General features: G+C 33.4%; 1 protein-coding gene across 3 annotated transcripts in view; it reads right to left on the bottom strand.

Annotated features, from left to right (window-relative positions):
- LOC128989416 (nuclear receptor-binding protein homolog) overlaps positions 1 to 21,458 on the bottom strand; it is a 32,392-nt gene extending 10,934 nt beyond the window's left edge. Inside the window, exons 1-2 of one of the 3 annotated variants that reach the window (XM_054411451.1) lie at positions 21,237 to 21,458; positions 11,969 to 12,099 (exon numbers count right to left, since the gene is read on the bottom strand). In XM_054411451.1, coding sequence (XP_054267426.1) covers positions 11,969 to 12,099; positions 21,237 to 21,416 — 311 coding nt within the window. In that variant the 5' untranslated portion in view covers positions 21,417 to 21,458. The remainder of the gene's footprint in view (positions 1 to 11,968; positions 12,100 to 21,236) is intronic. The other 2 variants (XM_054411328.1, XM_054411387.1) reach the window with 2 other exon arrangements.
- Positions 21,459 to 22,377: the final 919 nt, after the last annotated feature.

Below are 22,377 nucleotides of genomic sequence, written 5' to 3'. Positions count from 1 at the left end.
TGGTTATCATGGTGTGAGGCATTTAAAAGATTTTGAATCATATTTTAGCTATAGGTTACTAACTTTTAATAACACTAAGCTCAACTATTTTTCACTTAACATATACAGGGTGTCCCATAAGTAAACAGCCAAACTCAGAGATATGGTTCTATTTGTCAAAATAAAGAGAAAATCAAAAATAACATTTTTTCCGAAATCACTTTGTTAACCAGATATCCGCCATTTTGTATTTTTTACATTAACATTCTTATTTTTGAAATTTTTAAACCGATCTTTATAAAACTTGATATGTAAGTTAAGGTAGAAAAGACCAATGTTATAAATAAAATCATCTTGATTCAACTTAAAATTTCAATGTACAACTTTCATTTAGTTGTAAAATAGGGCAAACCTGACTAGCTTTTGCCTTATTCTACAACATTACCCTATTTTATAACAACTAAAAATCTTAATATTTCAGCTATTTCTTATTCGATCTTTTTGAACTTGGTATCGTTTCATAGGGAATTAAAAAAGCTAAATAAAAGTGTTCTTGACATTTTTTAATAAATTAGCCATTTTTGAGTAATTTAAGTTAAAAAAATTAAAATGGCCGCCATTTTGAAATTTTAAGTTGAATCGAGATGAACTTTTTTCTAACATGGTCTTTTCTACCTTAACCTACATACCAAGTTTTATAAAGATCGGTTAAAAAATTTCAAAAATAAAAATGTTTATGTAAAAAATACAAAATGGCGGATATCTGGTTAACGAAGCGATTTTGGAAAAAATGTTATTCTTCATTTTCTCTTTACTTTGACCCATAGAACCATTTCCCGGAGTTTGGCTGTTAACTTACGGGACACCCTGTACATGTTCAATCAATTTTATTTGACAAACCTACTAAGATAAATTATTTTCTTTTGGCCAAGAGTTTGGAAGTAAAATTATTTCAAATGCAACATTCAAATGTATAGTTAGTTTTCAAAATTTAAAAGAGGAAAATTACTAGTATTACAGAAAATTACCAGCAAATCTCAAAAGAAGAGTTTAATTTCTATTGAAGTACAACAGTACTGATATTTTATAATGCTTATAAAAACGGAATATAGAAAACTGGGAGTATTTAACAGCCTCTCCCAAACTCAGCAACTTTTATAAACTAGAATTATAATGTTGTTCTGTTAAAAAAATTTAAGATATTCTATATTATTTTACTTGTATATTTTAAAAATATTTAAATGTTAATATATGTAATTTTATTGTTTAGCCATTTATATTAATCTACTCACAGAATGCCTACAGTTTTTACAATTAAGTAGGACGTGTGTGGAAGACAGACTTGATTAACATTTGATTATTATATTTCTAATATTAGGAGAATTAGAAAGTTTGTAATTGAAAAAGGTTTGTGATTCAGAACTCAAGTAACATTTTATTTTGATGCATTTTATCAAAATGTTAAATAAAATTTACTTTAAGGAGCTAGTAAAATTACACATAGCTATAGCCTTGGGATATGTATAATTTTGTTTTAATTAATAACTTTTGGCCTAAAGTTGTAAATAAACAACAATAATAAAATATTTAAAATATTTAGATTTTCTTCAATTCAAAGTTTATAATTTTTTGTTATTTCAACAGTAAAATAAATATTTTACTTTTACTAGTTTAAAAAATATAATTTTATATTTATGTATGAAACGGTGACTGCAGTTTGTTTAACATTGGGAATCGGTGTAGTTTGCAGAAAAATCAGTAATGGTGGCTGTAATTGTGTAAATACGTAATAGTATTTGATCATCTGAATTTTTTTAATAAATAAAATCCATAGTGTTATAAAAACTAAGAAAATGTTTTTAATTCTAACATTATATGAGTTTAAATTACATTTATCCTGATCTTATTTATCAATGTCTATTTGGAGGGGAGGGTCAACTACCACTAAACTTCTTAAAATCATATTTTGACAAACACACATATTAAATGTAGTTTTTTAAAACTTATAAATTAAATTTACTTTTAATAGGATAAATTATTTATTTAACAGCCTAAATATTAATTTGTTGACATCAGGGTGTATATAAAGTCCCTCACAAGCTTAATATTTTCTAAACAACAACAGATAAATCAATAAGATTTGGTACATCAACACCACACCTAAAAATCTATTTTTTCAAGGAACTATGAATTTTCTGTCATATCACGGGGATGTCCCGCAAGGAGTCAGAAGGAAATCTTAAATAGGAGCATAGGTTAATATGCACATCAAATCTTTCATTTTCAATGCTGCAAACCGAACTTCAAAAGGTTGATCCTGCACAAAATGGCGGCTGTTCAAAGATTAATTTAATTTGCATTGCTATTATACGCTTACTCCTCAACCCTGAGCACAGCCCTAGCAATCGGAAGAAAATTGTTAACGTAAGCATAGGTCGATATGCACATCAAATTAAAGGTCTTCACTAGTAGATTACAATGCCGTAAATTCAAGCTCAAAAGAACGCCTGAGTAAAAAATGGCAGTCGTTCAAAGATTCAAAATGGCGAATTCAAGAAATCTTTGAACGGCCGCCATTTTGCGCAGGATCAACCTTTTGAAGTTCGGTTTGCAGCATTGTATTCTACTAAAAAAGACCTTTCATTTGATGTGCATATTGACCTATGCTCCTACTTAAGATTTCCTTCTGACTCCTTGCGGGACGTCCCCATGATATGACAGAAAATTCATAGTTCCTTGAAAAAGTAGATTTTTAGGTGTGGTGTTGATGTACCAAATCTTATTGATTTATCTGTTGTCGTTTGAAAAAATATTACCCCCGTGTGGGACTTTATATACACCCTGTATACTTTCAACTGTATTATTAGCAATGAATTTCAAAAAAATATGTTGATTTGCTAAACTTATAAAAAAGTTATATGTTTTTATCAATGACTATCATTTTAATATAATACTATGCTACAAAACTACTAAACCGAAGTAAAAAATTATAAGTTGTAAGTCTTAATATATTATGTTTTTCTAGAGATAAAATTTGTTGAAGCCTAAAGAAAGCACAACTTAAGCAAACGTCATAAAAAACTAGAAACGAAACTAAAAATTTGGTTGGATTAGTATTAAAACAAAAATAATTTGTATACAGGTCCGTTGTTTCAAATAGTAATTAAAAAATTGTTTATCAACAAAGGAGTGAATTTATGGGTTTTTGTTTCTAAAAGATCCTCCAGTGCTTCTACTTGCTGCAACCAGTGCCGATTATTTGAGTTTACAATGATGGAAAAATACTGTTTATTTCATATTATTACACCAACTCAGGACAATATTGCTAGAGCAAGAAAAGTAAAATAGAAAACAGTTTAAGTTTTCATTCACTAAAAGAAAAGCAAGACAATAGAACAGCAAGATTTAATAAATGTTTACATATACATGTACAACAACAATGTAGAGCAAATTTTTATTTTATTATTGAGAATATCATTAGAAATACATGCATATGTTTTAAAATTTTAATAATACACAGTATTATGCCTTTAAACAGTATTTTTAGCGAATTTCCCTATAGGGAAGTAGCTATTACCTTAGGTCTCAAGGTAAGACCTAGGCCGGGGACCGAAATACTTTTTCATTTTGATGTCCCCAGAGGCCAAAAACACCATTCGTTCAAATTTGTATATATGTATATAAATATATATATATATCAGTCCTGCGAATTTCCATTTGCCTGATTGGATTTACACTAAAATGTCTCCTTAAAAATATCACATTTATTCCCTATTTAAATATAGTTTAATGAGTACTTAGGTTTGCTACAACAGGGAGGGTAAAAAGGTGTTATTTGTAAAATATTAGTAGTTTAGTATGAAATGAATGCATTTTCCAAATTTGATCAAAATATGATCGTAAACAAGCAAACTACAACAGTTTACTTATTCTCCATAAGAATAACATGGGAATTTTAAATTTACAGTTTTTTGGAATTTTCTCCGTAACCATAAGGCGCATAATAACGCTTCAATACACTAAATTATTTTTTTTTAAGCTCTACAAAATGGTTTGGAAAGAAAATGCTAAACTTTAAGTTTATTGGGTCAAAAATGGGAAAAACCAATTTTTGTCCTATAAAACCCCCCAAAAACCCCTGTTTCCATAGTCCGATCATGCTGGTTCGCGAACTCGTTCGAATAAACGTAGGTTTACTTGTTTGTACCAAATTTCATCAAAATCGGATGATTTTTGCTCAAGTTATCGCGCTAACGGACACACACACACACACACATATATATATATCTATACTTATTTAATACGCAAGCAGTTTTTTTGTGACAATTACTCCTCCGAAACTACTGAACCGATTGTCATGTTTTTGGTGTCATTGGAAAGAGCGTAACGTGAAGTTGTGCAGGAAACTTTCTTTTTAAGGAAATAATTAGAGAGTGAGGCCCTGGGGCCCTTTAAAGTTTCACATTTCTCCATAAGGATAACATGGGAGATGATTTTTATTTACAGAAACATATGTTTGTTACTTGAAAATAGTCAAAGTCTACTACATAATAATTGCTTGTGTGTTATGACTGTTAATGTATACTACAATTCAATCAAGGATTGTGTACCTTAAAGTTTACCCATAATGGATCTTAATAGGCCCTACTTTATTTTAATGCTGGGAATAGTAAAATTTAGTTGAGAATAAGTTACCATGATTTAGAAAACTTTACTATAATAATTTATGTATTTAAAATCACAAATCTTTGACATTATTAAATCATTTTAAACAAAACAGCTGATCAACAAATCAAACAAATCATCTACTTCATGTGAATAATGGGAGAAACCCATCTAGAAAATCCAACTGAGTTTTTAAATATAGAGGTCAGTGGATTGCCAAGACACAGATTAGACTAATAAAAGGGGGCAGTGGTTTTATTGATGTGGAATATTAATACACCAAAAAGGGCCTCATTAATGGCACAATGCTTCATGTGATCGGAATGGTTAACAACTTAATAGAATGTAAAGTCTTAACTGGGACAAGTGAGTGGGGACATATTTTGATTTCGAGGATACAAATGTGTCCGTCTGAAACAAACTTAAGTTACCTTTTAAAATGGAAAGATGCTAATTTATGTTATCTTTGGCATTTGCAGCACAAGCCCTTTAATTAAAGATCGGCACTGTTCTTACCCAGATCAATTTCAGTCATGAGCAACTTTATTGTATGTTGTTTTAAGTAAGGCTACATCTTTTATTAGGATACGCATATTCATTACGGAAAATTCTGAACAGGGTAAATCTTCCTGAAGGTAACTTTAAGGCTAAAATCGTAGTATTCATGGAAGTGATTTTGTTATAAAAATAGCCTATTGTGTTTTTAGTGTTTATTTTTAAAAGTGTGTGTTTCTTCAAGCAGCATTTTTATGACCCTCAAAATATGCTACTTTAAGACTAAAATCGTAGTATTCGTGGAAGTGCTTTTGTGATAAAAATATTGTTTTTTTAGTGTTTATTTTTAAAATTATATTCTTCAAACAGCATTGTAAGACCCTAAAATTATGCTTCATAGGCCTATTGGTTTGATATGATAAAATGTTTTGTTAAATGTGTTTTAAACATCTTTACAAAATAACTAGGAACACACTTGAACTTGAACACTTATTAATTTACTAAATATAATACACATACAGTTAGAAAATGGCTGGACTGCTTCCCTTCTAAGGCTTTATTATTACTGTATTTAATTTTCGACGTCGAGTCAATATATAACACGATGAATTTATTTTCTAAATTCATATGTTATTTTGCGGGGCATTGAGCCGCACAGGTTCACTAGTATATATAAATATTCAAGAAATCATACTAACTCAGTATCCTGAAATTATTTTTTAAATAGTAGCCTTTAATCCAAACAATAGTATATATAAATATGTAAATATGAATTTAAACGGTTGGTGTTTTTTGTCTCTGGGGACCTCAAAACGAAAAAGTAAATCGGTCCCGGGTCCAGGTCTTACCATGAGTACTACGAATAGCTTATTCCCTATTTTATTCTATATATTATTTTTTCTATAGCCTATATAGTTTTTTAGCATATTCCCTATATGGGAAATTCGCTAAAAAACACACTTTTTTAGTTCCCCTGTAGCAGCTAACCTAGGTACTTGTTTAATTTAATAGATTAATTGAAAATCAATCCAGGCAAATGGAAATTCGCTTAGTCGGCAGGTTTGCTGCAGCGGGGGTATTTTAATTAATTGTATCCACAGTGAACTTTTAAAAACACTAGTTAGCAACCAAAATGTATACAATGTATAGAAAGAGCAAAGAGCCAACCCCTTTATATGGGTATAATATATTTTTCTATACACATGTGGATATACATGTATACACATGTGGATATAATTGAAGAAACCTTGACTTTAAGGGTGTTTGGTAAAAAATTTGATCTCAGATTTCTTTTTATTGTTCAATTATACTAAAAATTAGAGATACAAATATATGAGAAATATTTTTAGCGAATTTCCCTATAGGGAAGTAGCTATTACCGTAGGTCTCATGGTAAGACTTAGGCCCGGGACCGATTTACTTTTTTTTTTTTTGATGTCCCCAGAGGCCAAAAACACCATTCGTTCAAATTTTTATATATGTATATATATATATATATATATATATATACATATATATATAGATTTATATATATATGTGTCCGTGAACACGATAACTTGAGTAATTTTTATCTGATTTTGATGAAATTTGGTTTGAAGGTGTAAGGCGGGATAAACTTGAATGAGTTCGCGATCCAGCATGATCGGACCATGGGAACAGGATTTTATGGGGGGTTTTATGGGGTAAAAATTGGTTTTTCTCACTTTTGACCCTCAAAACACAAAATTTTCCAATTTTTCTCTAAACCTTCTTAAAGAGCTTAAAAAAACAAACAATTCAGTATATCAAAGTGTTTTTGTACAGTTATTGGTTACGGAGAAAACAAAAAAAAAATTTAAATTTAAAATTCCCATGTTATTCTTATGGAGAATATTGTAAAATGTTGTAGTTTGCTTGTTTATGGATATCTTTTGATCAAACTTGGCAAATATATTCATTTTATACTAAGCAATAATTATTTTACTTAAAACACCCTATTTATTAGTTTCCTTGTAGCAGCAAACCTAGGTACTCGTTAAACCTAATGTTATTTAAATAGACCAATTGAAAATCAATTCAGCCAAATGGAAATTCGCTTAGACGGCAGGTTTGCTGCGGCGGGGGTATTTATGTTAAATATTAAGGGAGATATATGGAGCTTGAAAGTAAAATTTGTCATATTTTGGTACCAATTTACATTGGGAATGGGTAATGCAATCATCACCAAAATTGGCATTTATATGTGAAAAACTAAGATAATGATCACTAGCTATTTAAAATAAAAATTTTTTAACTTTTTAAATTTTGTGGTTTTTTATAAAATTTAATAGGCACTAATTAAAATTTTTTTATAATTTTAAAAATAACTGTTTGTCTTTGGGTAAAATTCATCTATCTTTATGTTGAAATTTTAAAAAAATGCGATATATTAACTCGTTTGGGCTGTGAATTCGTACCTTTGACGCTGGAAGCACACTACTTGTTGAGAGTGAGTTCACCTACGCCGGGGCTAATTTTGATTAAACACCTTTAAGTTAATTCCCACTTGCAAACTGAAAACCTAATTCAATTCCAATTTCTGTTTTAGGCAATGCACTGAATACTTGCTGTTTTACTGCCTTCTCTGCGATAATCAATTAGTCTGAACCTTGTTAAATCAAATCAGATTTGTAATATAAATTAATCATTCATCATCATATAAAATGTTATATTACTATTAGATGTATTGAAACAATAGTGTGTTCATCATAAAAGTTACACTAAATAGTAAAAAATTATCTTATTTTGAATAACAAGTATTGATAATTATGTTCAAAAATAGAGTACAGTAGATAACAGATAGGCCTATGGAAACTGGTAAATGACTAAATGAGTAATTTTACAAGGTTAATTGAAGGGAGAGGTGTGTAATTGTATAACAGTTCAGAAAATTGGTAGTTAAAACTGTGCATTGATGAAAGTAATTTAACATTAAAACAATTAATTTAACTAAAACTGATATTAGAACCTTTTTTAAGAGTAAAATTTATATTACTACTAATTATAAAAGAGTAAAAAACTCTTTACAAGAGCACATCAATTTGGTTTATATATAATTAGAAAGTATCCTAAAAGCATCTCCCAGTTTGGTTTAGAGACTACATCATAACTGAAAGACAAATAACACATTTGTATTTGAATCTGCAGAGAGAGACCAGACACCAGCACTGTCATATTCACTTCCCTCCACCAACTGATAATGACAGAAGGAAAGATTGATGAACCTGACAAGTATAATTTGCCTCCTACAATTACATTTCTGTGGTATAAAGGGTCAGATGACAAATGAGTGTAGAGGTTGTGGGAGTTTGAAGTCGGTCCTAAACATTTGACAGTGGGGATGGCCTAGATCATCCACAGTGTTGGGGAAGCTACTTTTAAAATGTACAACTACTGCTACATTTCCAAAAAAGTAGCTTAGCTACAGCTACAGCTACAGTTCCGAGAAAGTAGCTACAACTACAGCTACAATGAAATGTAGTTATAGCTACAATTTTAGCTACTTTTCCAAAGACGTTACTTTTATTCCACGCACATTAGGTAAATGTAAAATTAATTGCAACTATATAAACTTAACATTACAACAACAGAACCAAAATAAGTTAGTTGGGTGTTCCATCATATTTAGTAGGCTACTTATTTTTAAATATTGCATTATTTTTAAGCATCTTATATGAAAATTTCATTAAGTTCAAAGGACATACAACCAAACTATATTTTAAAAACCCATTTTATTTCTTTAATATACATTCATTTATAGATGTCTTTTATCAACTATTAAAAACAATAAAACTGTAAAACGATTGTTTAAAAATACTTGTTTGTGTTACAGAGCCTAGCCTACTGAAATTGGAGTTTATTGCCTTTTGCCTTTCTTTATTTTTAATGTTAAAAACGACATTGCTATAACTTTTAACCATAGTGTTACTTGTTCTATGAATAACACTTTTCAATGTCAAGAAATCATCCTTTGTCATTATGCATAGGTCAAATTGTGCTTCAACAAACGTTGGTGCAGAAAACAGTATTCAGCAACTTATCCTGAAATCGGCTTTTAATTTAAACATGTTGAAAATTGCTAAGTAAAAATAACATTTAGGCGTACTTGGCTTTGTAACAAGTTGGCTATAGTAGGCTTGTTCTTAAAAGGACTAAACAGATATATTCCTATTAATTGAACTTGGTATTCATATTAATCCAATAGCATAGCCTAGGAATAGTCCTTGACAAGAGCTGTTAGCAGGAGCAAACTACTGTATGCTACTTTTTCAATGCAAGTTTCATGTTATGGAGATTTTTTGTTAAAATTATTATGTATTCTAGGCATATCTTAAATCTTATCAGGAAATTTCCTCTTCGTTCATTTAGTAAACCTCTGAAAAATCTTTGTAATCTAACCAAGGAAGGGCTTGTGATGATGAACCACAATCAACAGCTGAAGCAGCAGTTCAACAGCAGCAGCAGCAGAAATCAACAGTTGATAGACCAGCTTTCTCATTATTTTAAGGTTTAGTGTTGGTTTCCATTAAAACCCAAGTTTAAACTAAATTGATACAATAAAGAAACTAAATTGATTACTAATTTCCCTGTCAATCACTTGCTGGCATTCAATAGCTTCTCTTGTCACTAGTAACGTTTAAACGTCGTCTGCATCTAGCGATTTTATTTTATCTGATAGTAATCATAGAGTAGCAAATGAAGGAAATGAGAGCCAAAAATGTGGATAACACTCAGATAATGACCTCCATGTCCACGCAAGGTTGTAATAGGTAATGAAACGACTGTGACCAGCTGTATGAAGCCAAGAAAGTAGGCCTAATTTTCTTGAAAATCTCAGTTTGAAAAAGGTTGTTTCAGGTAAGGTTGTGATAAAAATCACTATCTCAATTAATGTAAATGTAGCGAGAAAAGTAGCTAAAATTCCGCTACAACTACTTTACAAATGTAGCTAGCTACAGCTACAAAATCTTAAAAGTAGCGTAGCTACGGCAGCAACAAAAAAAGTAGCGCGCTACTTCCCAACACTGATCATTCAGTCCACCTTAGTTTTGTTTGAGGCAGTGACAAACATTCCAGATCTGGCGACTGATGGAGGACATCTCTAACTTCAACAAAGAAGGAGCTGCCTAGTAGTCTTGGACACACGGATCTACTATGCAATTTCCTTCACATTTGTCACAGTATCGATGGAAACTGATGGACCTGCCTCGTCTCGCAATTGTGTACGACCTTCGGCAAACCCCATAAACTAAAGCAATTTTTTTCACATCTGTACACTATTCAACAGAGGTCAAATGAAAATGGAGTTCAATAGGGGTTAATTTCCATGGAAATAAGATCACAGAAGAACTCTTAATTCATACCTGAGCAATTTTGTTTTGTTTAGTTCTGTTCTTTTTTTTATTGTGTTCAAGTTCAAATAAGTTCTATTCATGGTTAGAAAAGGGTGCATCAGAATTCCTGTCAATCCTTATTGGTTACCATGACAAGACTAAGGCCTAGTACATACCAAAAGCAACCGGTAATAGCAACGAAACGACAATGCAACGGCAACTTGAGTTGCATATGAATAACACACAGTTTAATGGGCCTGTGTAAACCAAAGAGACTGTGATTCAACAGTCGCTTGACTGAGCAATGCAGGCAACTCCAGTCACGAAATGTTGTAAACTGGTTGATGCCAGTTGCCCAGTTGCTCAACTGCCTCCTCCTATTGACGAAGACATCAATACAAGTGACTGGACAATTTGTTAATTTTAGTTTCTTTTTTATGTACACGTGGTGTAAAAAGTAAACCTAAAAGAAGCTCCAGTTGACTGAGTTGAGTTGATGTTGTGTTGATATCAGCAGTTGCTTTTGGTATGTACGAGGCCTAAGCGTTGTATAGGGTGACAGAAGATGTGAAGATGGTGTCATGTGTGAACTAAGAGGCTTGGCCGTGACAGGAGCTCGTAGTAAGAATATGTATCTTTAAACTGTAATATTTATTGCATGATATTGCATTAAATATGAATTTAACTCATGATTTTTATCAAAAAGAATACTTTTTTATTTCATCAATGCACATTAAAAGATAAACATCAACATAAGAGTAATTAACATAAAAAAATTACTCCCAGTTTTCACAAAACAGTTTTATACAAAACAGATGTATTCAAGAAGGGAATTAAATTGAAATAAGGAACTAAATGAACTATATTTACATAAACTTAGAAATTGTATAAGGAAGGTACATTATGAGTAGACAATGAAGTTATTATAAGATCAACACCATAGTCTTAAGTTATAATTTTCAAATCAATGCAAAACTGGATGGTTTTTTTCACTCTCTTAAATTTACCAGACAAAATTACAAACTTTTATTTTAAACAAAAAATAGAATTTAACGAATCGGATAAGTGTTAAAAATAGATCTTGCATTGTTCAATTAATAAACAAATAGGGTTACAGGAAACTTACCAGCATTTCAAACAGCCACTATCTGTAATCAAAATGTTAAAATTTCTACTGGAAGAAACTACGAGTGGCATGCAGGGTCTAATTTTATTTCTTTTAAAAGAAGCCATAAAAATCGAATGTGTGATCTTTGCCATAAAATGTGCAAAACAGTTTATGATTCCAAAACTGAAATTAAAGTCTCAATTGAGTAAAATAAATGTCCTCGTAACTGTTTACGAGCCTGACAATTTTTACTTTAGCAGTTTACTTAAACTTATCACAAGATGATGTTTGACAGAGGTTTGCACTGATTTGAACTGTCAGATGTTTTACCGAGTACTGAGTGATTTCCTAGCACTGGCCTAGCACATACCTGAGTGCTGACAGGATTTGTGAACACCACCGTTTCCACGCTTGGAGTGGCAGCTTTTTGACATTTCGCTTGGTGCGCTTGAGGAACTGTTTTAATGAACCAGAGGACATATACTCCGTGATAAATATTACCTGTGAACAATATCAGGTTTGAATCAGTTCTTATAACAATAAGAGAAAATTACAAGTTTGTAAAATTCACCTTAATAAAACTGGCTGATATTAGAAGAGAAAAGATATTTGACATTAAGACAAATTTAGACACATTTTAGCGAATTTCCTTATAGGAAAAAGTTATTACTGTTGACGTGGCAAGGCCTAGATTAGGGACTTATTTACTCTTTTTTTATGTTCCCAGAAGCCAAAAACATAATACTTAAAAAATTGTTATTACATATTATTTAATACACATATCATTATATAAATACAGTACGGTATCCATAAACAAAAGGAACATTTAAAGAAAAGCGGTACCAACTACTGCAAGTCAAATAGCCTAGCTATTTCTATCACCACATCTCAAAAACATTTGCTTAATATACAAAATAGGTTTTAAATAAATTTTCAAACCTTTTAAAAAGTTTTTCAGAAAATATTTTTTCATCTGCAAAATAAAAAAGTTGCCTTTTTTGGTCAAAGCAAACTGCCAGATAAAAGTCTAAAATCTTTTTGAATATGGTCTATTTAGCTTTTTACTTTAAATGTTTTCTGAAGACTTTTAACAATTTTTTTACATGAAAACAATTAGGTACTGTATTCAACATGATACAATGATTTATACTAAAATTGTGATACCTATCTAAAAATTACATCAGTCCAAAACTACATAGTAAAGATCAATTTTGTAAATTGTTGGCATCTGTTTGATTTACCATTACTTACATTACTTTCATAAATATTTTAGCCATTTTAAAACCATAACCTTAATTTTTACCCTTGAATAAAATGAAATCAGAATGCAGAGAAACTTCATGACAAGACTTAGTTTCAATCAACTATAAATATCAAGAACTATCTAAAATTGGCAGAGTTACTTTGTACATAATCACAGACTGTGATTTGATTTGACTCTGTAAATAATAACAGTTAGAGGTTGATAATCTGAGACCGGAAAATGACTCAGAAACTGTGACCTCGGATCTGCTGCAAAATTGATTGAAACAATACAATCATTCTAAAACGCATTATGAATTGTAGAATTGAGTTTGGGACTGTTTCTATAAAAACACAAAAAGACAATGAATAAATATTATTGTTACCGGGCTTCACCCCATTTGACTTCATCTTATATGTTTAAAAAATTTTGGTTTCTTTTCTGAGTTTGTTTGGCTCTTCTACCAGACCGATTTTCGTGATTGAGGTCTTAAATTGAAGGTATGCACGCACAGATTTGCCATCAAGCATTGGCATATATTTATCTATAATCCCACTCGGCTCATATGTAAACGAAATATGCTCCCCATGTATTTCTTATGGGAGTTAAATTTGGTTTTTCTTTTATGAGTTCGTTTGGCTCTTCTACCCGACCGATTTTTATGATTATGATTTTATGAGGTCTCAAATTGAAGGTACAGTATGCACGCACAAATTTGCTATCAAGCCTTGGCATATATTTATCCATAATTCCACTCGGCTTATACGTATACAAAATTTGCTCCCCCATGTATTTCTTATGGGAGTTAAATTTGGTTTTTCTTTTCCGAGTTCGTATGGCTCTTCTATCCAACCGATTTTCATGATTGAAGCAGGAAACCCACTAGTCCGACGCTCTCCGACACGACACCTTCCGTCAGGTCGCCGACACATTCCGACGCCTTCTGCAATTTTAAGGCATTAACCCATTGGTCCGACGGGCTTCGACAGTAGGCCTCCGATGAGAAATACACCACCACTCCAACAGTGCCAGTTGTAATGGAATATGTGATCACATACTGTTCACAAGCAGTAGTTAGGGAGGCAAGAGCAAATAAAAAAAATCCTAGACCCACCTTGATAATTCCGGTTACAATTACTTTACTACAGGGAAATTAGCAAAATGTACAATACAAAACATAAACAATAATACCCCCGCCTCAGCAAACTTACCAACCAAGCAAATTTCTATTTGCCTGAATTGATTTTCAATTAAATGTATTATTTAACATTAGGTTTTATGAGTACCTTGGCTTGCTGCTAAAGGGAGGGTAAAAAGTGTGGTTTTTAGTAAATATTAATAACTTAGTAAAAAAAAATAAATTTACTAAGTTTGATCAAAATATATCCATCAGAAAGCAATCAACAATATTTTACAATATTCTCCATAAGAATAACATGGGAATTTAAAAAAACAATTTTTTGAATTTTCTCCGTAACCAATAATTGTTCAAAAAACATCACACACTTGTGATCACGTTCCATATCTGTTCCACATATTGTGATCACACACACAGCTAGACAGTGACTAAATCTAGGCCTGGTGCACGCAGAGTGGAGAAATGACGGATCCGACATCCGACAAGAATGCCCCAGAGAGCAATGTTGTCGTTACGTGGCAGATCGGAAGGTGTCGTGTCGGACTAGTGGGTTACAGTCCATTTAAAGTCATGCAAAGTAATTTTGTCGGAAGGTGTCGGAGACTTGACGGAAGGTGTTGTGTCGGAGAGTGTCGGACCAGTGGGTTTCCTGCTTGAGGTCTCAAATTGAAGGCATGCACGCAAAGATTTCACATCAAGCATCGGCATATATTTACCTACTGTATTACTCGGCCAAAAAAACATAATTTGATTAATTTTCGAATTGTTACTTTAATATAAGATGTATTTCACCAGTTATAATTATATAGCCAAGCCATCATCCCAAAATGATTATATATAATTTTGTCTAAGAACCTTCAGTTAAATACCTGCTTTCCTTTTATTTAAGCTATTAGTTATTCAAATCGGATGAGTTTCAAGCAAACGCAAGGTGAACAACCAACATAAAAATTATGTTTTATAAGGTTTTTGTATGATTAAAAATCAATAACTCCAGTATTCTTAATGTTTTTTATATGATTCAGACTCAAAAAAATCAGTAAATTATAGGCTTTAATTTGAGCTATTTATCGTTTGAATCAGTTAAGCTCAAGATACTGTATTGCTCAATAAAAATCATAAATTTGATTATTTCTCGGATATTTTATTTATTTTAACACTGCGGAGCAGCATGGGTCCTCTAGTTAGTATTAATAAAACTGGTTAAGTTAAGCTGAAATAGACAAAATGGAATGCAGTAAACAAATATTCACACCTGATTTTAATAGGGTAATAAATTGGAAGAATAACAAACAATTAATTACAGCTGAGGTTAACATTCGGTAAATGGAAAGGTCCCTTTGGAAATGAATTACAACCTGAAAGGGCAATTTATAAAATACAGTAATGGATAGTAATAAATACAAGCACTTGTAACTTGCATAACTGTTTATTCATAACTGGGAAGTAAATATTATTGTATGAACAATGTAAATAAATAATTAAAATATGGATTAATATAAGAAGTACAGAAGCAAAATATATAACAGTGGTCTCCCCCTAAATTTTCGTACGTAACATTTGATCGATGTGGCGTCTCCAAATTGGTCCATCGTCCATCTTGATAAAATAGTGAAGGTGGCCGTCTCAACTTTGAACATTTCCGTAGCTCCATTTACATTTCCCGGAATAGTTCCGTACTTGTACTCGTTCACCTGGTTTGAAGTATCTCACTATTCCTTTGGGTTGTTTTGTTTCTTCCTTTCTCTTAGGTAAAAGTAAACTTAAGTATGTGCGGATACTTCTGTTGAACATCAAGAAGTATGAGCTGTTGCCAGTTGAATTTGGAGCTTGAAGTACTTTCATCAGCAGTTCAGCAGTTAGTGAAGCTTTTCTTCCAGTGTACCAGGCTTTTCTGACATGCAGTTGATTAGTTTCTTTATCGTTTGTACGAAGCGTTCGACTTGGCCGTTCGAAGAAGGATGGTAAGGAGCTGTCATTTTGATTTCTTCAAAAAGTTACTAAATTCAGAAGAGGTGAACTGACGACCATTATCAGAGACTATAACACTTGGTAGTCCAAATGTGGTGAATATTTTACGCAGCTCTCTGATTGTCCATGAAGATGTAATACTCTTCGTAGGTATGACTTCAACCCACTTGCTGAATGCGTCTACTACCAACAAAAAGTAGTTTCCGTTGGTTGGCCCAGCAAAATCTATGTGGACCCTCTCCCATGGCTCACTTGCTGGTTCCCAGGGATGGTTAATTTCTTTCTTCGGTAAATTTTGTTTTTCCCTGCACTGTCTGCATTTTGAAATGTTATCTTCTATATCTTTGTCCAAACCTTTCCAGTAGCAAAAGCTTCGTCCTAAGGCTTTGGTTTTTACCATACCCAGATGACCAAAATGCAGTTCTTCGAAGACATGTTTTTGTAAAGATCTAGGAATCATCACCCTCCAACCTTTCATGATACAACCATCATGTAGACACAGCTCACCGTTATGATAACCATAGTGCTCCAGCGATTTTCCAGTTCCAAAGCTAGTAGCAAGTGTTGCATGTTTTCATCTTTCTTCGTTTCTTGAGCAATTAGGTTATGGTTTAGGTTGATCGTTGCAATTTGGTTCATATAGAAAACATCAGTCTGGTCCATGCTGGCATTTGAGTGTTTTTCAATTGGGAATCTTGAAAGGAAGTCTGCATTTCCATGATCATTTGTTCGTCTAAACTCTATTTTGTAGTCAAAACCTGATAAGAAGTGTGAATAGTTAAAAAGTCGTGTAGCTGACATAGAAGGTAGGTTTTTATCAGGATTGAATATTGTAACTAACGGCTTGTGATCCGTTACTAGGATGAATTTACGTCCATAGCAATATTGGAAGAACTTTTTTAGTCCCCAATAAATTCCAGTAGCCTCTTTGTCAATTTAGCTATATTTCTCTTCCGGTTTTGTCAGTGTTCTTGAAGCGAAGGCTATAGGTAGGTCTTTCACTTCCATCTGGAAATCTATGTGACAGTACTGCTCCAAGTCCCACCGGAGATGCGTCTGTTGCCAATACCAAAGGTAAGACTGGATCAAAATGAGTAAGGACAATTTTATTTGTAATGATCTCCTTGACCTTCTGAAAGCTTTGTTCACATTGATCTGTCCACTTGTATTTCTTCTCCTTTTTTAGTAGTCCATGTAACGGATTGAGAATCGTTGCCAGGTTCTCGATAAATCTGTTATAATAGTTGACAAGACCTAAGATGGCTCGCAGTTCACTAACATTCTGGGGTCTTCTTGCTTGTCTGATAGCCTTAACTTTATCTTCTGATTTGTGGATTCCATGGGCATCTATAGTGTGACCTAAGTACTCAATTTGTTTGTGTAGAAACTTGCATTTATCTCTGTTCAACCTTAGTCCATTCATTTTTATTCTTTGAAGTACCATTTCCAACCGAGTGAGCAACTCTTCTTCTGATTTTCCTTGGATGATTATGTCATCGAAGAAGCATTGAGTGCCTTCTATACCCGATAAGACATTGTCCATGATTCTTTGCCAAATTCCAGGAGCTACTTTAACGCCAAACATGAGTCGATTAACTCTGAACTGTCCCTTATGTGTACTTAAGGTTTGGATGTCAGCACTTGCTTCATCCATTTGTAGGTGTAAGTAAGCCTTCTTTAAGTCCAGAGTACAGAAAATCTTGCCACCGCTCATATTTGCGAAAATATCTTCAATTCTCGGTATTGGATAGTGTTCGTCTTGAATTTGTCTGTTCACCGTAACCTTATAATCGGCACATATTCTAATTTCACCATTGGGTTTCATTACTGGTACTATGGGTGTTCCCCATTCAGAATTGTCCGTCTTTGTTATTATTCCTGCAGTTTCTAAGCGCTCTAGTTCCTCTTCTACCTTTTGTTTCAAGGAATAAGGTATTGGCCTTGCTTTCATAAATATTGGTCGAGCTTCAGGTGCCAGTTGTAAGTGGCCTAGTTGATCAGGTATTTTTTCTATATCTGGCTCGAAAACATCCGTGTATTTGTTTAGAAGTTCATCTAAACGTCCTCCAGTTTCTTGTTTGATTGCTTTTACTTCTTTCCAGTCCAACTCTACGTCCCGTAGCCAGTCTCGACCGAAAATAGGATCCAAGTGACCGTCTACAATATAGAGTTTACCCGTAAAACTCTGGCTTTTGTATGAACATTGAACAAACACAACGCCTTTGGGCTTGAATAATTCTCCTGTATATGTTTTAAGTCGTAGCTGTGTATTAAAAAGTCTTCTATTCGTATTAAGTTTCTTGAACATATTATATGGTAACGTGCTGATGGCTGAACCTGTATTCAGCTCCATCTGGACTGGATTCCCCTCTAGCAAAATAACAATAAGTATTTTATCACTACTGCTATTGTTCAATTTGTAAATTTCATGTGTTTCTTCTTGACAACTATAGTTTCCATCTTCTTCAGTCTGATGAACTTTTGTTTCCTTTGCTTGCATACAGACACTGGCTATGTGACCCTGTTTTTTGCATTTGTGACACGTTTCAGAAGCAAACTTGCAGTTGTTGGCTCTATGGTCCCGTGAGCCGCAGCGGTAGCATCTTCCTCTCAATTTGTCAAAGGGTGAAGGCTGAGTTTTCTTAGGTATATAGTTCGATTTTTTGTTTCCAATCTTGTGAACAGTATTGTTTGTAAAATCTGTTGATGTTTTGACCAGAGAACTTTCATCTTTGGATAGTTCCATTGCTATTGCCAATTTAACAACGTCATGAAATGATTTAGTTGTTTTTTCTTGTAGTATCCTTGCTCTAACATCAGCATCAGTAATTCCTCTGATGAACTGCATGCGTAAAAGTGTGCTGGCTATGGTTTTCCCACAACTCTCACATGAAAAATCGCAATCTGTGGTTAATTTTTGGAGTTCAGCAGAATACATTTTCACAGATTCTGATGGGTCCTGTACTCTTGATAAAAATCTATGCTGTAGTGCCCATGTACTCGGCTGAGGGTCAACATAATCTGATAGTAACTTTACCAGATCTGAGAAGGTCTTATCCAGTGGGTTCTCAGGCGCACACAAATCATACAATTTCTGATGTAGGGTAGGAGACAGGGCATGAAGAAGGGTGTAAACCTTGTCCCTGGGCTGTAGTCCATGTTCATGTAAATGCATAAAAATCTCTAAGCGCCTGATGAAGTTTTTAAACGTTTCGTCGTCTTGAAAAGGGGTGAATGATATAGCTGAAGTAAGAGAACGGTACATATGATTACTTCTGTTGGTCATCGTACTACCTTGTTGCAGATCTTTTTCTAGTTCTATTTGTGTTTTTCTAATTTGTAACTGATCTTTTACTTTGTAATATCGTTCTTCCATGTCAACTCTGTATCTAACTTCTTCATCAACATCTTCTTCCTTTGACTTCAATTCTATCTTCAGTTGAACTGCCTCAAATCTTTTCCAGTTTTCTTCTAATAAATCCACTCTGTTTTGTAAAACTTCTGATGGTATGGTGGATACATCATCTAACAGTCTGTCTGCCTTTGTAATCTGGCCTTTTACAATAGCCCGTACTTTCTTCAAATCTGCTATTGAATCAATGTTTTGTAATATTTCCATTATGTAGTTTACTAGTGTGGGTATGAACAATAAAAATAGGTAATTAAATAATGAAATGTAATAAATTTAAGGTAATGAATTTAAGGTAATAAAAGTGTAGTTTCTTTTTTTATTCTCGTCGCCAATTAACCCTTTCAGTGCTAGGCCAATAATTCATATTTTGTAAGACTTTTTTGTTTGCATTTTAATTCCATTACCTGTTGTTGAATTTTAACTGTCATGTTGTCACTATTTTATTAATTAGGCTAATTTTGAATAATAACACAATAAGAAAATATATAAGAAAGATAAATCCCGGTATTTGTAGTAAACATTAAATAAAACTTAGTTTTTGTTGTAATTTTTCTGGTTTTCCTATAAATTTTTATGTTCTGATAGCATTATTTGAAACCAAAATCTCATAAAATCAAAAGACATATAGTTTACAATGTAATATTGAATTTAACCTTGATTTAGTTGGACGAGGTTATCGTAATATAGCCATTTTAGGGAAACTAATGTTTTGCAGCAAAGTCTCAGGAACACATTTATGATCACTGTTGTGTTTAAACTAAAAGATTTCATCTAAATAGTCCGTGACTAACTGGTGCTACTACCTAGTAACGCATTGAACAACCATCTGTAGCGCTATCTGTTCGCAATCGGTGGCGACAGCTTAAATACCGGTTTTAGACTCCTCAGTCTTCAATCACAGATTGCCGAGAAGGCTAGGGCGTGTGTCACTTGGCCAGTGGCATTCGTCTGCTCGGGTTCGAATCCCGTCCTGTGTGGCAAATAATTGGTGACCTGTGTGTTTGTAGCGATATACTACAACCACTGGGGCATAGTGAGGTGTTCATAATCCTTGATTTAGACATACACCTCGAAATCATCGGATTGGGCGAATCTTTTAGCTAAGTGGTTGTTAGTGTATCCTATGAACATGCAGGTCACCAATGGCCGTTTTGCTATTTTTTTTAAATAACCTTCCTCTCTATATCCCTTAGAGATTTTTTAAAACAACGATATATCGTTTCATAGCACTGAAAGGGTTAATAAATACAAGCACTTGTAACTTGCATAACTGTTTATTCATAACTGGGAAGTAAATATTATTGTATGAACAATGTAAAAAAATAATTAACATATGGATTAATATAAGAAGTACAAAAGCAAAATATATAACAGATAGTTTTGCACAGGTTTCTCGTCATGACGAACATTTTAAGTATATCGTTTATGGGGGTGTAACTTTTACTTTTCACAAAGGTTCATGGGTGCTTTGGTATTTAATATGGATATATAGACAGTGTATAAATAAATATACACAGAAAAATCAGCAAGAGAAAAAAAATTACCAAGTCCAACATGGAAAGCAAATTTTCAATACAACTCCTTAATTTCTTTTTGCATTGGAAAAGATTTAAAATGATCAGATCTATTTCACTAACAATAGAAAGAAAAAAAATAGATGTTTGTATCAAACTAGGGTTCTTCAATACTTGGATTTAATGAGACTAATTCTACAAAACAAAATATAATGAATAGTTGAGCTGCAAATTAGCATGAATTTTGCTTATACAACAAATTAACATGTGCCTGGGCTGGTTTTTATTTTGATATTGGTTTGAAGCTTTGTTATACCTCTAAATTAATTATATTCAGTTTATAAGATTGATAAAACTCACCCTAGGCTTATCGTTATGGGTGTCTGTCCAATACCGATGGAACTTGACGATGTTTGGATGTTCTAGTTGTGTTAGGTTCTCAAACACTTGCTGTATCTTCTCTTCTTGGGCTTTGAAGTTTTTTCGTTCAGAAAACTGAACCTCGTTCCACACAACCTCCACCCCTTCCTCAGTGTCCATAGCGAGATATGCACTGTCAATACCCGGCACATCACGTTGCTCTACCTGTCAACAACCACAGTGATCAATTAATTCCTCAAAACTGAACCTCGTTCCACACAACCTCCACCCCTTCCTCAGTGTCCATAGCGAGATATGCACTGTCAATACCCGGCACATCACGTTGCTCTACCTGTAAACAACCACAGTGATCAATTAATTCCTCAAAACTGAACCTCGTTCCACACAACCTCCACCCCTTCCTCAGTGTCCATAGCGAGATATGCACTGTCAATACCCGGCACATCACGTTGCTCTACCTGTCAACAACCACAGTGATCAATTAATTCCTCAAAACTGAACCTCGTTCCACACAACCTCCACCCCTTCCTCAGTGTCCATAGCGAGATATGCACTGTCAATACCCGGCACATCACGTTGCTCTACCTGTCAACAACCACAGTGATCAATTAATTCCTCAAAACTGAACCTCGTTCCACACAACCTCCACCCCTTCCTCAGTGTCCATAGCGAGATATGCACTGTCAATACCCAGCACATCACGTTGCTCTACCTGTCAACAACCACAGTGATCAATTAATTCCTCAAAACTGAACCTCGTTCCACACAACCTCCACCCCTCCCTCAGTGTCCATAGCGAGATATGTACTGTCAATACCCGGCACATCACGTTGCTCTACCTGTCAACAACCACAGTGATCAATTAATTCCTCAAAACTGAACCTCGTTCCACACAACCTCCACCCCTTCCTCAGTGTCCATAGCGAGATATGCACTGTCAATACCCAGCACATCACGTTGCTCTACCTGTCAACAACCACAGTGATCAATTAATTCCTCAAAACTGAACCTCGTTCCACACAACCTCCACCCCTCCCTCAGTGTCCATAGCGAGATATGCACTGTCAATACCCGGCACATCACGTTGCTCTACCTGTCAACAACCACAGTGATCAATTAA

This window comes from Macrosteles quadrilineatus, unplaced genomic scaffold (assembly GCF_028750875.1).
Source record: "Macrosteles quadrilineatus isolate MER2022 unplaced genomic scaffold, UCM_ALF_1.0 Scaffold_1__1_contigs__length_201487025, whole genome shotgun sequence".
In the NCBI taxonomy this organism is placed as follows: Eukaryota; Metazoa; Arthropoda; class Insecta; order Hemiptera; family Cicadellidae; genus Macrosteles; species Macrosteles quadrilineatus.
Note: the sequence above shows the minus strand (reverse complement) of the source record. Positions and strands in the feature narration are given on the sequence as shown.